Raw genomic sequence first — 16084 nt, forward strand, 5'->3', positions numbered from 1 at the left:
GATGGTACCTTAAATTGCACCATTAGGGAGTTGGCCCAGATGTACGCATGTTAGCTCTTGTCAGGAACTAGGTTGAACTACAAGCCACTTCACTTAGGCTCTTAATCTTGTGTTGGAGCTGACATAAGGGACAGGAAAAAATCCTTTTTCTATTTCAGCTGTTAGAATATGACAGTAGAAAAATTACTGGTTTATATTCCCTTCACATTGGTCTAAACTGTATTTATCCACTCCCGCACAACATTGACTTTTATGAAGTTTTACTTCTGTGTGAGAGAAAAGCCACTGGTATTCTGCACGGATTGCTGGAGATTTAGAGTCTTCCATTGTTAATCAGCATGGAGTCCATTGTAAAGCACAAATTGTACCTATTTTTTAGGTTGAAACTCAGGATAATCTAGGTTTTAGAGGCGGTTCCAGGAATGTGGCTCAAAGAATACTCTGACACTGATAAATCCATTTTGATACCAGTCCCTATGATGAATTTTAAATGCTTTGCAATGAGGAGACAGATACCTAAAGTACAAACAAATTCCTTGCTGCAAGCTTAGTTGCAATAGAGAGTCTTAATTCATATTTGTCTTAAATAGTTGGTGGAATTCTTTTCTGTGATGAGATGATAGTGTAATTTCAGAGGCCTATCAAAAGCCTTTACTTAAGCTTAGAAGTGCTATCAAGGATACTGTAGCAGTTACTGAATTACTCATGGTCATGTCTGAACAGTTCCAAAAGAAGCAAAAAATGTACATTAATGTGTAAGTGCCCAGTCAGCTGGAAAATGTTATGTTTGCAGGCCAGTAATTGTAAATTAGGAGATAAGCTGGAGAAATTCTTGACCTGGCACACTTTTTAATGTATTTATTTATTTATTTATTACATAAAAGCCAAATACAAGTTGAAAGACTTTGAAAAATTGCTCTAGTTCCTCAGGTAATTGCTGCAGATCTTTCTGGAGTGAGTGTCTCAAATTTTCTTTTTAGTAGATCTTCCTCTGTGATGATCAATTGCTTAAATTGCACTAAGCCTGTAGGTGACAATTAGGGGTGTAGGGTTAAGCAATGTCTAATTCAAAATTGGAAAGAACAATCACAGAAAAATAAAATCCTAAAGGCAAATTGCCAAAAGCCACTTAGCTGCTTGACTTGAGCTGTGAATGTTTGGCTCGAAGTTTTCCCTCTGCAGTGATACAGGGCATTTAGGCTCTTTAAAGGCTCCTTTGTGATATCATTAAAAGCCTAAAGACTATTTCAGGATGATAAGATCACACTAGTGTGATCACACTATCACACCGATGTCAGAAAAGTAATACTGGAGTTGAGCAAAAAAAGCAAAAATGAGATTTGTTGGTGGCTGATGCTTTTCTTCCTAATGGGAACCCTACCAAATAAAATGCTGTTGCCCTTCTTGGATTTCACGTACTTAGCCCACATACTCTGGGCTAGCAGTTGTTTGTTGGTGCTGCACTGTCAGCCATTTCAGGCCCAATTTAGCATCTTTATGGTGATATGTGTGGAAAGGTAATGCTATAGTCCTACCAAAGAATTTATTACCCTGTGATTTCATAACATTGCTTGTGCAGGTAAGCCCGGGTCTGAGTCCATCCCTCCATGTAATAAAGTTATTTTCATAAATTTTCCAAGTTCTGTCTTAAAATTACTTTAAGTTTGTCAGCTCTACCCTTTTGGGATCCTTTTCCAAACTCTGACCTCTACTGGTCAGACATCTCTTTCCAGTTTTGAGCCTAAATTTATTTCTGAGTTGTGGTTCTTTCAGACACAATGTTCTTTTTGCTCAAATAGCTCCTCTTCCTGGGGGTCTAGTCTCCTAATATATTGTAAAGAATAATTATATCCTTTCCCTGTCTTTTTTTGTCAAGGCTAGACAAGAAAGTCTGTAATTCTTGTTAATAACCTAAACTCTCATTTCCTCAAATATCCCATATTCCTTCTCTGTATTTGGTACAACATGAATTTATGGAATAGTACTCCTGATACACTTTTACAAAAGCCCTGTACTGCAGCATCAATACTTCACTATCACTGTCAGACCACCTCAATGAGAGTGCCTTTTCCACAGCTCTATTGCAGTAGGGTTTCACGTAGTCTGTGATTTCACAGAAGACTCATGGTCTTTCTCCCCTCTGCTGCTTCCAATTGATACCATTAAGTACCTAGCACAAAATTGATACTTTGAGAAGTAGAGGTTGCAGTACAAAACTAACCTTGCAGTTTGACTAGCACATATTTCATTTTGTTATAGTATCTTTAGATTCATAAGCAATAGTAAAGAGTATGGTAAAGACTGTTACTGTAGATTTGAGAATTTACATTGTAAACCTAGGGTTTTTTTGGCAACTTTGTATCTTGGAGCATAGCTGAAATTTTGAATTTAAGCATCCCCTGCTTATTAAAAATGAAGAAGTAAAATCTAGAAAGAAATACAGTTCTGACTGTAACTGCAAGTGAACAAAGAAATTACCTGATTTAGTTAGTTTTCTCTGTGGTCAGGGAAAGACTACCTACAGATCTTAAAGAAAAGTGCAGAAGAGGTCCTAGCTTTATGCCCGTTTTCTCTTTGAACTCCTACAACTTGTAGTAAATCTTTGGTTTTGCTGCTTGATCCTAAGTAATGCCATGACATAGGTCAGTCTTACTATTAAATGAGCTGAACCATAGACTTGGCTTAAGATTTTACCTTGTTTATTTACAGCAATGACAGATGGGTATGGATTGGAATGAATAAGAGGAGTCCCGATTCTTTGGGAACCTGGCAATGGAGTGATGATAAACCCGTAAGTTAACTTTTAATGAGGAAATGTCATGTCCTGGTTTGTTTCAGCTTGGACTGGACTGAAAGTAAATTGATAAATATTTTAATTAAAATAGGGCAAATCTTTCAAGAGATGAATAATTCAGAAGAAGACTGTGCACTTAAGAGCGGCCATCCAGGCAGATTTCCAATTAAAAGCGTATCTTTAATAAGGTTACCTGATTTCTGTCTCTATTGCATTATAATATTTTAACAGAAATACAGTAGTAAACATCTAACAACAGAGGGGAGGGTTTATTAGTTCATCTCCTTGATACGCCAGACTTCTCCAAAAATATCTTCCTCACTGTAATTGATTTATTTGCATGAAATTGTGAGTTCTTCCTCCCCACCCCCAATAATAACAGGTACGCAGACTCAAAACTGCTCCAGTGATAAACATAATAGGATCCCAGGTTTGAATGGTTATCTCTGGGGATTACCATAGCAAATATAGTCATAAAATAATGATTCTTTTATCTCATCCATCCTGTAGGTAACTAGTGTTGTTATGCCACTTGATTATCTGGAAGATGAATATGATACAAGAGACTGTGCTGCATTAAAGGTTAGTTTTAAGGTTTTTAATAACAACATGGATATTTTACATGGAAGTACTTGCAAAAAATAATTTTGCCAGCCATATATTGAATTTAGGTTGACTGCTGAGATGTTTCCTTCGCATAGTGAAAAAGTTAGTGTTCCCTTTATCAATCTACACCTATTACCAATTTTCCCTTACTCAAGCAGTTTTTTATGAACAAAGCGCTGTGCTAATGATACCCTTTCATAAGACTTCTTTTGAACTACAAAATATTTTAGTAACAGTGCTACTCTCTATTGCATAATGTCATACTATGTATCTCTTGTATATTACACATAACACTTAAGGATATAACATGGAGTCTAAAACAAAAAAGCAAACAGAAATTAAAATCTAGATTAGTTTTTCTGAACTGCAAATTAAGAAAATGTTTGAAACCTAAAGTAGGGGAATGCAGTAGCCAGGATAGAGCATGTGTTTGTGTTTATTGTGTGTATTTCCCTGTTTACTTGTGAAAGAGACTAAGTGCTGTCTTGGTTTCTAATTCAAAATGTTAGGCCTCTACTTAATTCCTAATTATGTTCTTCATTGCTTAATTTAGTCTTGATGGCATGAGTTTTAAAATGGCCTTTAACTTTTCTGAAGCATCACCTGACTTTTTATAAGATCATTCCAATATGATCCCTTCTTTTAACCTAATTAGAACCACCTCTGCTTTTAGGATTTACTGAAGGAAAGGATAGTTGCATCCCTTTGCTTCTGTTCACAACCATTTCCCCTCATTCTCTCCTCCTGTGTTCATGAACCCAGGCTGAGAAGCTGTCACCATTAAGCTACTAAAAATTTTAGACAAGAGGAGAGCAGTTTGAAGGGGACACTGTGAATATAGTAACCTCCCTCTCCTACCTGCTAGGTATAGACATGTTCTTTCACTAAATGATAAAAAATTATCCTTGTTGCAGAGATCAGCAAGAGTGAAGTCAGATTTTAAGCTTGATTGTAAGAAATAATCTTAAATAAGAAAGACTATTTCTGTGCCAGTTCAGATGGGTTCCTCTTTGAGCAGAAATGAGCATCATTTCAAGGCAACAAGTTGCAACAAATAATTCAGTAATAAGCATCAGTGAGATCCTGTGTGCTACAAAAAAAAAAAGAAAGAACATCGCAAGAGACTTTTGTATGTAGACTTATCTTGAGCCCTTTACCTAATTGCTTCACAAGCTTGGCTAGGAGGGAGAGTTATAATTGAAGACTTACAGTTATATCTGCTAATGCTTTGCAAAATAATTTGTGAGACTAGCACCACAGTAAAATATGCTGATTTTGCCAAACTGTCTTTTTCATTTACATTTCAGAGGCTTATGCTGTACTAACTCAGTTCTCTGTTTCTACTTTTATACAGACCTCTCAGTTTTCACGGAGATCATTTTGGAGATTTTATTTCCATGAAGGCAGAGACCTGGAATTTTACTTCAAGCCTTTTGATTGTGAAGCTAAGCTTGAATGGGTCTGCCAGATAACAAAAGGTAAACTGCAGTTATATCCATTTATTCATAGAAAAGAGTTTATTACTTGTTACCACTGACTTGTCATTATTGCCCAATAATAGAAACTTTGCAAACAGTATTTTATCATTTCCTCTCTGAACTGTTAAGGGGACAGTACATGAGATGTCTCACCTATGTCATATACAAACAGCCATGCACTTAGAATATTCAAAGATCTATCAGAAAATGGCCATGAGGAGGATGCAGTATCACTGCTCCCATATTCTTTCTTGTCCCGTGAAGTGAGAAGTGGCTTCTTACTAAGTGAGGTGATATAAGCCACTGAGTTGCAGCATTTGTGGACTTCACTTTCTTAGTGATATTTGTAACTATGTGACCACAGACATCTTGGGTGTACGGTTTGTTTCAACCTGAAGTGAATTCTTCTGGTAAAACTGGTGAACTAGCTCCTCGCTGTAGTGAGACAGGGGAGTGGGAATACAATAGAATGGCATGGCGTATCTGCCACGTCAAGATCCAGGTTTTTCCATGCAGTACGACAAGTGCTGTAATCCAATAGGCTTTTACATTTTGGTCGTTCATTAAAAGGCATTTCAGGGGATGAAACTTTCTTCTTGTGGGGAGATAGGGGTAGATATACTGCTTTGATACTTATATTCTGCTTGGCAGAAAAAAATTCACAGATGTTTAAAACTGAGGTATGCAAAACTCCCATTAGTTTTACACCAGCTTATTTCAAACTATTAAACCTGTGTATGATTTCCTTCTCCTTTTATTTTTTCCATCATGCATACTGAGAAGCATGAGTACAATCCATCACTTCCGTTATTGGTGACCACAGTCTTGTTAGAAGTTGAACTTGAAGTAACTATTCCTTTTTTTCCTCTGGACAGGTAGCACTCCAAAGACACCTGAGTGGTATATACCAGGTAAATGGACTTTTTGTGTATGCTTCTGCTATGTGTTTATAGTTGTTAATACTCTATATCTTTTATTAGTTTCGTTATATTACTACTGTAATACCTGTTTGATACCAGCAAAGGTCATGACTGATAGAATTTGATTCTGAGAGATCTCAGAATGCAAGGAGTGTTGCTTCTTCCCAGTGTCAAACTAAAATTTCTTAATACGTGCAGAAAAAGAAAGGATTAGTTTTTCAGAATTTATTTCATACGCATGTGGTATTTCTTCTGCATAGATGAAATTGGAATTCATGGAGCCCCACTTGTCGTTGATGGAGCAGAGCTGTGGTTTGTACCAGATAAAAACCTGACCTTCCAAGAAGCTATTTTCTACTGTCAAAAAAATGATAGTGATTTAGCCTCTGTGGAGTCTTATCCAAAACTCAGGACAATACTGTCTCAAATAGAAAAGGTAAGGGGGTGTAATCTGTCTAACAGATAGTTTCCACTATAGAGAAATTTTCTTGCCAGTTTTTCCAATATAAGAAAATATTAATCCTTAATTTCTTTCTTTTCCCTGTTGTCCTTAATACTTTTTAATTGTACTTTAAAGGAAAAGATGAGTTGAAAGAGAATTACTTTAATGTCAGTTTGTAAAATAATTTTTAAATTTAAAGGTAGCCTTAACAACATGAACCCCCCCCCCCCCCCATGGAGAGAAAGTGTCATAAAAGGACCACCATGTAAGCATCCCATTACCTGCTAATACTTCACTAACAATTCTGCCAGTTCTTAATTTTATGCATGGGACAGCACATCATTTTTCACCTGATGAGAGGATTTAACCAGAAATGCGTGGTCAGATAGCCTTTTCTGAAAGGGGTTTGTGGTGCTTATAGCATGAAAGTACATTCTTTTAAGGAATCTTACCAAAACATTTTGAGTTTCAGCACCTCTGTTACTACCTTTCTTCAGTGCTACTGCTTGTGACACAATACTTTGTGAAATTAGCCTCACAAGCTCTTTTCGTGAAATTTCTCCTGACAAGAAGTTACCTGGAAGGAGGAATTACAAGGCAGGACAAATCCTCGATTTGTCCTGCTACACCTCTAGCCTTTTCATGAACTATTTGTTCTTAGGCTATCTACTGGAAGAACAGCATTATTCTGAGGAATGAAGGTCCTGTGGAACCACTTCAGCTTTAGGCAGCTTGCAGCTAGGTCCTGGTTGTCTGGTAGAGTTTCTGCTATGAATTTTGTGGGAATGGCGTATCTAGCACACACTTAAGACAGTGCTGCAAGATTTCCTGTAGCTTTATCAATCACAGTGGAAAATACGGGCTTTTTTTTCCAATGGGTGCAGGGATCCATCAACATGGCATATCAGCCTCAAACCACTGAAGAATAGTAATTCCTGCATATTTTAGAAACATTTTAAATCAAAATTTATTTTGTCATTGATTTATCCTTGGTAGAGTCTGGAGCTCTTTCTCCGTGGGTTGTAAAATACTGGTTTTTTCTTTGTTTCCACAGTTATCAAACAGCGAACAGAAGTGGTGGCTGAAGTTTATTGATTATGGTTACAGCTATCATTCACCGTATGTAGAATAATTATGGGATACTTTACTGTAAGCTTTTTTGATGTGCTTTTTAGGAATATAGTTAACTAGAATAGTTTCCAAAGGAAAATATTTTATCCTCAAATTTATAAAAGGTTACTTTTTCTTCATCATCCCAAAGCAGCAAAATAAATAATTTGAACTAAGCTAGATAAAAATATAGTATTATTCAGTGACCACTGTTCTCCACTTTTGTTCACATGTACCTGCACCTATTCTTCCCATGCTAAACTTAGACCATAGAGTACCTAAACCAGAGAGACTAGAACTGTGTAGTGCTCAGACAAAGCAAATAGTAGTTAAGACAGTATGGGTGTACAATTAGAAAGTGAGAATATTTCAAAATATTGTTGAAATATTTTCATTAGCTGCTAAATTCTGAGTTCTATTCCCATTCCAACCATTATTGACATCAAAAATTTAATTCATAATAACTTAATAATAACTGAATTCATAATCCATTTCTTATGTGTCTATCGGAGCCTCTAGTTTTCAGGCTGTTGGATTTGACATCTTAGTCTTGTCATGTGAATCCTTGAAATCTGTGATCCTAGTAGCTAATGTATTCTATTGATCTTTAAAATGCTTTTATTGGATTTTTAAGCCCAGTTCTATGTTCTTTAATAACTGGGGAACTGGAAAAAAAAATTCTTAAAAAATCCCTGTCTGTTGGCTCCGAGGATATCTGAGAAATACCTGAGAACAGGGAATGGGAAATTGGAGAGCTTATATTATAGCCCTGTAGAGCTGACATGACTCACAACAAACCCTGCATCGTGCCATTCATGGCTGCAGCAAAGGATCATGGGCTTCTTAGAAGGAAGATTCTTCACCTTCCAAAATACTGTAGTAAAATAGTACTGTGAAAATAAAACGGGCTATTGCCTATTCTTCTCACTTGTCCTGACAATGTGCTACAATTGTAGCATGGTGATAAATAACCTCCTACCCTCATTCTGAACATCTCTCAACAAAGTTAATTTGGGTATGGTACATAGCTACTGAACCTACCACATATTTGTTCCTAGTCTAGTTTTTCCCCCTCTGTCCTTTCTAGTGTGGCAGAGCATCTCCTAGAAACAGTTACCAGCCCAAATTTTTGTTTGCACTGGCTCTGTTGCTATCAGAGTTTCCACTTGAAGATCATATTGGATTGGAGATTAACTCTGAAATGTTTATTTCCAGTTTACAGTTATTTTCACGCTTCCATGATCGATTCCTGAGAGATTGCTGGTATGTTTCTAGAAAGAACTGGTATAGAGGTAAGGCTGTTTTTATTTTTTTCCTCTCTGTCATTATTATATTTTTTTAAAAAAAAAAGTAGTAGTAATTACTGTTCTGCCCAAACTCTTACATTGAATACAAATTGATACTGAATTAGGAGTGAATGGCTTCTTGGTGATAATCTGATTGAATTTTGAATCATTTATTTCTTCCTAATGGTAGAAGCCATGGTAAAATTTCTTGATGACCAGAGGCAAACCTGAATTCAGATGACAAATTTTTATCATTGATTGTCACTCTTTCTACAGCATAAATTAATTAGGTGAAATCTGGTTTTGGTGGTTACCTTTCTGTGTTTATGCTACATACTGTGAGATCTGCAAATTAAGTCTTAGTGTTATGTTAGTTAGAGGAGCTTAACTGAATACTTGCAACTGCATGTGCATCTGGAGATGCAAATTTCATTGAGCAGGGGAGTCATACTGGAAGAGGTACACAAAGTAATGGAAATGTCACCAGGTGGTGTTTGAAGTTTCTTATTTCCTTTTTTTCAACGTTGTTTTATATTGAGGGAAATGTATAACCCCTGGAGAACAAATAGTTCCTCCTGGCTACTACCATTTCCACTTTAAAGCACATTTCCTCCGTTATTCTGTTGTATGCTGCTGAGCTGTTTTCATCCCTATTAGCCAAAAATTGCTCTTGACTAGGAAGCCAGTCCAGTTACTGCAGGAGTCATGTAAAGTAGTACAGGCCAGACATTCTCCATATGGATGTTAAAGTATTCCTTTGGACTTTAATGACCTTTAGGTCACACACCCTCTATGCCAGAATATGGGATTAGTCCTCGTATTTAAAATCTTCTTATTTCATGATTTTTATCTTTTTTTTTTGAAGTTGTCTCTGCTTATATGAAGTGTTACCACTGGAAGTAAGGGATCAGATTCTGGATCTTTAGGAATATTATATTACTGTCTGATATAAACATTTACATTTTTTCTTTTGCTCTGTTGTTATTTTTAATGCTTTAGATTGCATTGGTTCATTCACTGGTTGCACTGGAAAGGACTTCACTTCAGATTGGCCTTTATCATGTCATAAAGTATGGATGGCAATTGGAGTGTGACAGGCATTACCATAACTGTTTTATAAAACTTCTATTTCTGCAGACTACCCAGTGAACTGTAACGTGAAACTGCCCTTCATCTGTGAAAAAAAAAATGCCTCCTTACTAGAGAAACATGATCCCAGTTACCGCCCTGTCAGAGGAGGTTGCCCTAAAGGTTGGCATCAGTTCCGGAGTAAGGTACAGAGATAACACAAATCAATCATCCTTACCTATTTTTCATAGTCCAGTAAGCTGGAGTGACCTACTGAAAGAGGTGAAGAAGTAGCATCTGTGTTCAGGAATGGACTAGAAGGTGGCTTTTGAAAACTGTGTGTAGTGATTAAAATCATCTCCCTCACTTCTCTGTCCCTTATTCAGGACTGATGGTTTCTTAATTTCAAAGCAGTAGTTTTCGGGTTTTTGCTTTCCCATCACCACATGTTTAGGTCCAAGAATGTTGGTTGTATTGTCTAATCTTGGGCTCTGCTTTGAAGGAAGAGAAGACTTCTGTGGCAGAAGCATCTGATTCTCTTGCTGAGTAATCATAGGCAGCCAGCAAGCTGGCAGACACTTTGCTTCCTAAGTTGCCTTAAGGACTTAAGTCACTTAAGCATTATAAGCAGCTTTTAAGAGTGAACCAACAGGTCGGAAGCCATAGTGTATTATGTTTCAGTACTATTTTTAAGGCAGTCGTCTAAAGTCTTAGTGAGTCTGATTCCTGTTATTTGGCCCACCATTATTCTGTATATGAGAAGGACCAGATCTGCACATTACATTGTGCCAAGGTTTGCAAATTTACTTACACGTCATTACAGAATATAGCTTTTGAGTTCCCATGTAGTTTCTCCCCAGAAGTGACGGATTACAATACAGTCTCCTGGCCCAACCCTATCTAACTTTAAGAGTTCATGTGTGAATTCTCATTCTTAAAACGGTACATGATCCTGATGTAGCCAATTAAAAATTGCTGAATTCTAAACCTCGGTGAATGAGGACTTAGTCAGTGGGATCATTTTATATTTAGCTATTCCATTGACTCTAATAAGAAATGCATGCAGCTAGTTCCCTTGCTTTCTGAGAACTATATGTTATTGCAGGAAATGAGAAGTGAGTTTTTAGGGTTGGTTGAAGAACCTTTTCTTATGAGTTATTTCTTAGGAAGCCATGGTGTGATGAAAATCAGTTTCATTATGTTTATTTTGCAGTGTTTTCTAAAGATGAAACCCGAATATTTAACATTTAATGCAGCTAATGAAAAGTGTGTAACTTTTGGAGGCTCTCTTCCATCTATCTCAAATCAAGCTGAGCAAGGTATGATGGTGAACTGGGGGCACTTCTAGTATGTAGTTTCTCTTCCAAATTCAGTATAGTTCTGCTTAAGAACTTGAGCATAAAATCACTTGGTTATCTACAGGCATACTGGGAACATTCTGAAAATCCAAGACTGGTTAAAAATGTGTTGTCTATTGTTGACTGCATCACTGGAAACATAATGTGGAAATGCAGTCAGCAAACATTTGAGCCAGTTTGAAGAGCAGCTTCTCTGTATGATCTTAACCTGTTTGCAAAAATTGCAAAACCTTGCATTAAGGGTTAAGGATAGAAGGGTCACCACAGAATGAAGAATTCTCCTGTTTTGCTTTGCATGTTAAAACATAACTGAGACTGTAGACTTGGCATTGTGAAAATCACCCTGTGAGCTGCTTCCAAGACAAGCTCAGCTGTCTGTATAGGAACAAGATGGCAAACACAGTGCCCACTGGAGCACATAGGACCCTCTGTGTCTAAGTGCGCTGAGCAGCTTAATGTGGCAGTGTGTCTAAACCAACCACCTGCAGGTTCTCCAGGACACTGATAGGATAGAAGGCAGGGGGACTGCAAAACAGAGTTGTTCCATGTTTGGGACCTGCCTCTCAGCTGTCATGTAAACTAGAGTCATTGAGGTAAAAGCAGTGAGGAAGAAATGCGTTCACATTGGCTACAAGTAATGTTCAGTGATAAACTGCTGAATGAGACAGCTGTATTTGCATCTATGTTGTGGATAACTAATAGTTCTGTGCAGGTATATTTGAAGTAGCTCAGTTGAATTCTGCAGCATGCACAGTGCATATTTTCTTTATAAGCAATTAACCTCTTGCCAAATGGAATATGGAAAGTGGACTAGGGAGGCCACTAGTGTACCTGCAGGCAGCAGCTGAATGGTAACTTTTTTTTTTACTGCTGTTATTGGGGAGGAATAGGGTTATAACCATACAGGAATATACATGTCTGAGACTGTGGTTTTGGATGATTTTAAGATCGCAAAAGCATAGCCATTCTGAAGTGTTACATAGCAGGATCTTTTGTCTAGTTTGGTGCATATGGAAGTGTTTGTTACTGTTCCTTGTTCGTTTTTTCTTTCCCCCCTGTAGTGAAGGCCACCTATATGGAAAGAAGGCACAGTCCTCTTAAAGCAGCATGCCTCTTTCTGTAGGCTGCTTCTACTCCTCCCAGTGGCATTAGATGGCTGGCTAGCTCTGACATGTAAATCTTCAATGACTTTGTCTAGCTCAGAAAATAGGCTGTGGCTAGTCTGGCATGTGGCCAATAAGTAAGACATGTCAGCAGTAGCTAATTACATAGTTTCGATTTGTCTTCCTAATCTAGACAAACTCAGAGAATGCCTTTGGTGCCTGGGGGGTTACCAAAGCCCATTGTTTTGTGCCAGAATGCTCACCAAGAGGGGTCTGATTTAAGGTTTTCCTGGCTGAATTTTTTTCCAAATAACTTCACTTCCTTCATCCTGTCCTGCTTTCTCTGATGGTGGAGTGGGCAAACTGCCAGCATTCAAGAAATGGTTCTGATTTATGGTATACATCAGTAGGAGAGAAAGATGGAAGATAAGACTTACCCCGTCAGTTCAGAGAGGGCAGGAGGGAGCTCTTCTATTATCTCTGCAGGGAGACAATAGAAGATCTTGCGGACCTGTGGAAAAACAGCTTCTGAAATTCGGATATAAGTGCAAGAATACAAAGTAGTGGGCAGAGAAACAGGTTAAACCCACTATCTGCGCCTCAGCTGAGAATTTGGAGGACAAATACCAATAGTCTGCTCCTTCAGATAAAATCAACATGAAAGGTGTTATCTTATGGAAGGAAGGGATGATAAACATTTGGCAATCATAAAGGTCTGGGAAAATTAAGTTAAATCAAATGAGTTGCATTATCTTCTTTATGTGAAGTGTTTTTTTCAGATGTTTACTGTTTTCTGAACCACAATATGTACATTTACTGTTCTGCCCAACAGATTATATAACATCCTTGCTTCCTGGTATGCCAAAAGATATTTGGATTGGTTTGCAGTTTCTGTTCAGCACAAGGGAAAACAAATGGATAGATGAGAGTAGACTGTTGTATAGTAACTTTCACCCACTCCTGACAGGAAGATTAAGGAAAATTCCACTCGACGTAAGTTCTGACTTTTGACTTCTCTTGACTGTTGAGTAATGAAACTTTGAATATTGACTGTATCAAAAAAAAAAAAAAAAAGCCAAAAAATACGTAACAGACAAATCCCCCGGTTAGTGGTTTTAATTGGCGAACAAGGTGACCGACAGTAATGGGGAGTTCTGTTTACTTTATTTGGATGACAACTTCTGAACTGAGATGGGAAACACTGAAGGGTGAAGGAGAAAAGCTGAAACAACTGGAACTTCTGTTTGCAATTTAAAGACTACATGAAGGCAGTCATTAAAAAGATGTCGTCAATAATTCTTGGTTCAGTTACACTTAGAATGCATCTGCAAACCATTATACATTGGTGTTTTGCTCCCTGCTCTACCCAAAATGGAACATAATAAACATAATTGAATCACACCTACAAACAAGATTTATTTTAAGTGTTGGATCACTTAATTTAATATTCTCTCCTGTATTTAACTTATGAATTCTTTTTTAGTCCAGGCACCTGGTAGTGTTTGTAAAATAGGTAAGCTGTTTGAAACTTCTTAAACAAGTTCAGACAGCTTGAGTTCCCCTAACCTCCTGTTACTTCACCTTCTCTACACAAGTATGTTTATGCCTCATTTAGTCTGATGAGCGTATTTCTGGGTTTCAGCTTTTTGATGAAGAATTTAACAATCAGTGCGGTGTAATCCTTAATGATCCCAAATCACAGTATGTTGGAACATGGAATTTCACTGCTTGTGCTGACAGGCACTTCTTGGGTATATGCCAGCGGCCTATAGGTAAGTCTGAAGAGTCAAAATAAATTACAGCCAGAGTTTGCAGTTAAGATGCGAGTGCCAGGAGACCTTTTAATACATGTAAATTGTTGCACTTGAAGAGCAAGATTCTTGTAGAGACTGAGCAAGTAAATTTTGGAAAAGCAGAGTGTGAAAGATGATCTGGGACCTATTTTGTCAGCCATTCAGAATTTTCCCTTTTGTTTTTCATAGCCCAGTTCAAAGGGAATCTGTTTTCCTGAGAGACTCTGTGTAGTTTCAGTGGAACCATAACTTAAGCAGACAGGGCTTCAATGTTCTGTGGGTATAGAGGTCAGGTAAATCAAGGGGTGGAACAAGTTACTCCTTTTTCCTCTTCAGAACTGTGGAAGTAAGAAGCCCTGGGAAGGAATCTCACAGTATTTCCATCCTCCTTAAACATATCCTGTGGTTTTTAGCACTATCAGAATACGAGATATCATATACTTTTACTGTTGAAATCGCTCTCCCCAGAGGAAACCTTGAGGGCATACAAGAAGAGTGATAATCTGGAGTGATGCAGCTTTCCCTAGCTTTTGTACAGATCTGTTGGCGTGAGTGGGTTTTCTTAATCTGAACTAAAAATAATATTCTGATGTAGCCATGTGGGTTGGTCGATACCAATTACTGGAATCAGATCAAATGCATATAGCTATTGTAGACATTTAATTACTGCTATAGGCTAATGTTCAGCATACCCACTTCTGAGTATGTTCCTCTATGTAAATAATCCTTTTAAGTAACTAATGTGCTATCTTCAAAAAAAAAACCACCAACAAACCTCACCCCAAAAAACCCAGGTGTGCAAAACACCCAAGAATATGCCCACCTTCTTCATTCTCAAACAGGCAGAGATTTCCTTGCCCCCCGCCCCCATTTCACACAAAAAAATCTTTATTTCAGTGCCAAATACTTTAAAAATTCCAAGTGTCCAGATTAGAAGTCTGGATGGAAGAGATGTCATAAACATTCAAAAAGGGGATTTTTATTAATAGGAAGTTGCAATATATCTGTGTAGTTCAATATATTATTAGTCTGGGCTGACTAAAATACTAAATACTTCTTCCTTGCCACAGCTGTAGAAGGTGTAATGAGAGGTTTTTGGACTGCCAGAGAATGTGTCCTGGTATGGTCTGGTCTTGTATCGTCATTGCATTAGGGATCCAAGGATAATTCAGGTTGGAAGAGACCTCAACAGGTTGCAGGGACAGCTGTGAGAGAGTTCAGGTTGCCTAGGGCTTTATCCTAGGGAAAAAGACGATTCATGTTCCTTGGAAATCTTGGCATGATTGATTTGCAGAACTTCTTGAGATGTTAATGATTGGCAATTCTTTCAGAAATGGACACTTTCCTTACTACCTTGTTTCCAATTGGTACCCCTTGATGTGTGATGGCACCCGTGGTTCTGTGCTTCTTTTTTGTAGCCATTTACTAAGTGAAAGCATTTGGCAGCAGACACAAACCACTTGAAACAATCTATTTCAGCTTTGTCACTTTTCTCAGCTATTGAAAGCTGTAAATATCAAATTAATACTATGTTTCTGTCTTCTTGTGTTTTGGAAAATGGCCCTGTCAGCCTGTCAATCAGCCATTCTATAGAATGATTTTTAAAAAAAATCCCCCCCCCCCCCCCCCCCCCCCGGCCTTTTTCTGCTTGAGATATTTTAAATGTCAGGGGTTTTCTCCCTTTTGGAGAGCCAGTTTATTTTTGGTCATGTATAAAATTTTGGGGGTGACCATGTTTGCATGCTTTAATTTACCATCCATGGGAATGTTTGCATCTTTTATTAACTGCAGTTGCTATGCATCACAGAGCTGTATGCCTTCAAGTGTGATGCTGATAACTGTGATAAGACTCAGTGCTTAGAGCACAAATAGTGAATTATACCCCTCCCTATGCAAGGTGGATTTTCTGCAATTAGTTAAGCACATGTGGAGGCAAAATCAATTCCCACTATACCCATGGATGGCAGTAAGGAATTCTGGGATTGTGCTGTACTAAGATCTGCATAGACAAGTTTCATAGCCCATTAGATTCGCCTAAACATAAATCCACAGGCTCCACAGAGATGAATGAGTCAAGTTTAGCTGTTGCTATATTGCAGCAGAGACCAGTCACTCTCTCACATTCA

The 16084-nt window shown here is 37.8% G+C and overlaps 1 protein-coding gene across 1 annotated transcript in view; it reads left to right on the forward strand.

Moving 5' to 3' along the window:
- Positions 1–16084, forward strand: part of LY75 (lymphocyte antigen 75) — a 47324-nt gene that overhangs the window by 17285 nt on the left and 13955 nt on the right. The window contains exons 14-24 of the mRNA XM_049803881.1: positions 2710–2791; positions 3305–3376; positions 4755–4878; positions 5754–5789; positions 6059–6234; positions 7295–7359; positions 8566–8642; positions 9774–9910; positions 10918–11023; positions 12998–13158; positions 13808–13937. Of these exons, the coding sequence (XP_049659838.1) occupies positions 2710–2791; positions 3305–3376; positions 4755–4878; positions 5754–5789; positions 6059–6234; positions 7295–7359; positions 8566–8642; positions 9774–9910; positions 10918–11023; positions 12998–13158; positions 13808–13937 (1166 nt within the window). The remainder of the gene's footprint in view (positions 1–2709; positions 2792–3304; positions 3377–4754; positions 4879–5753; positions 5790–6058; positions 6235–7294; positions 7360–8565; positions 8643–9773; positions 9911–10917; positions 11024–12997; positions 13159–13807; positions 13938–16084) is intronic.

The sequence above is a fragment of the Accipiter gentilis genome, chromosome 1 (genome assembly GCF_929443795.1).
Source record: "Accipiter gentilis chromosome 1, bAccGen1.1, whole genome shotgun sequence".
NCBI lineage: Eukaryota > Metazoa > Chordata > Aves > Accipitriformes > Accipitridae > Astur > Astur gentilis.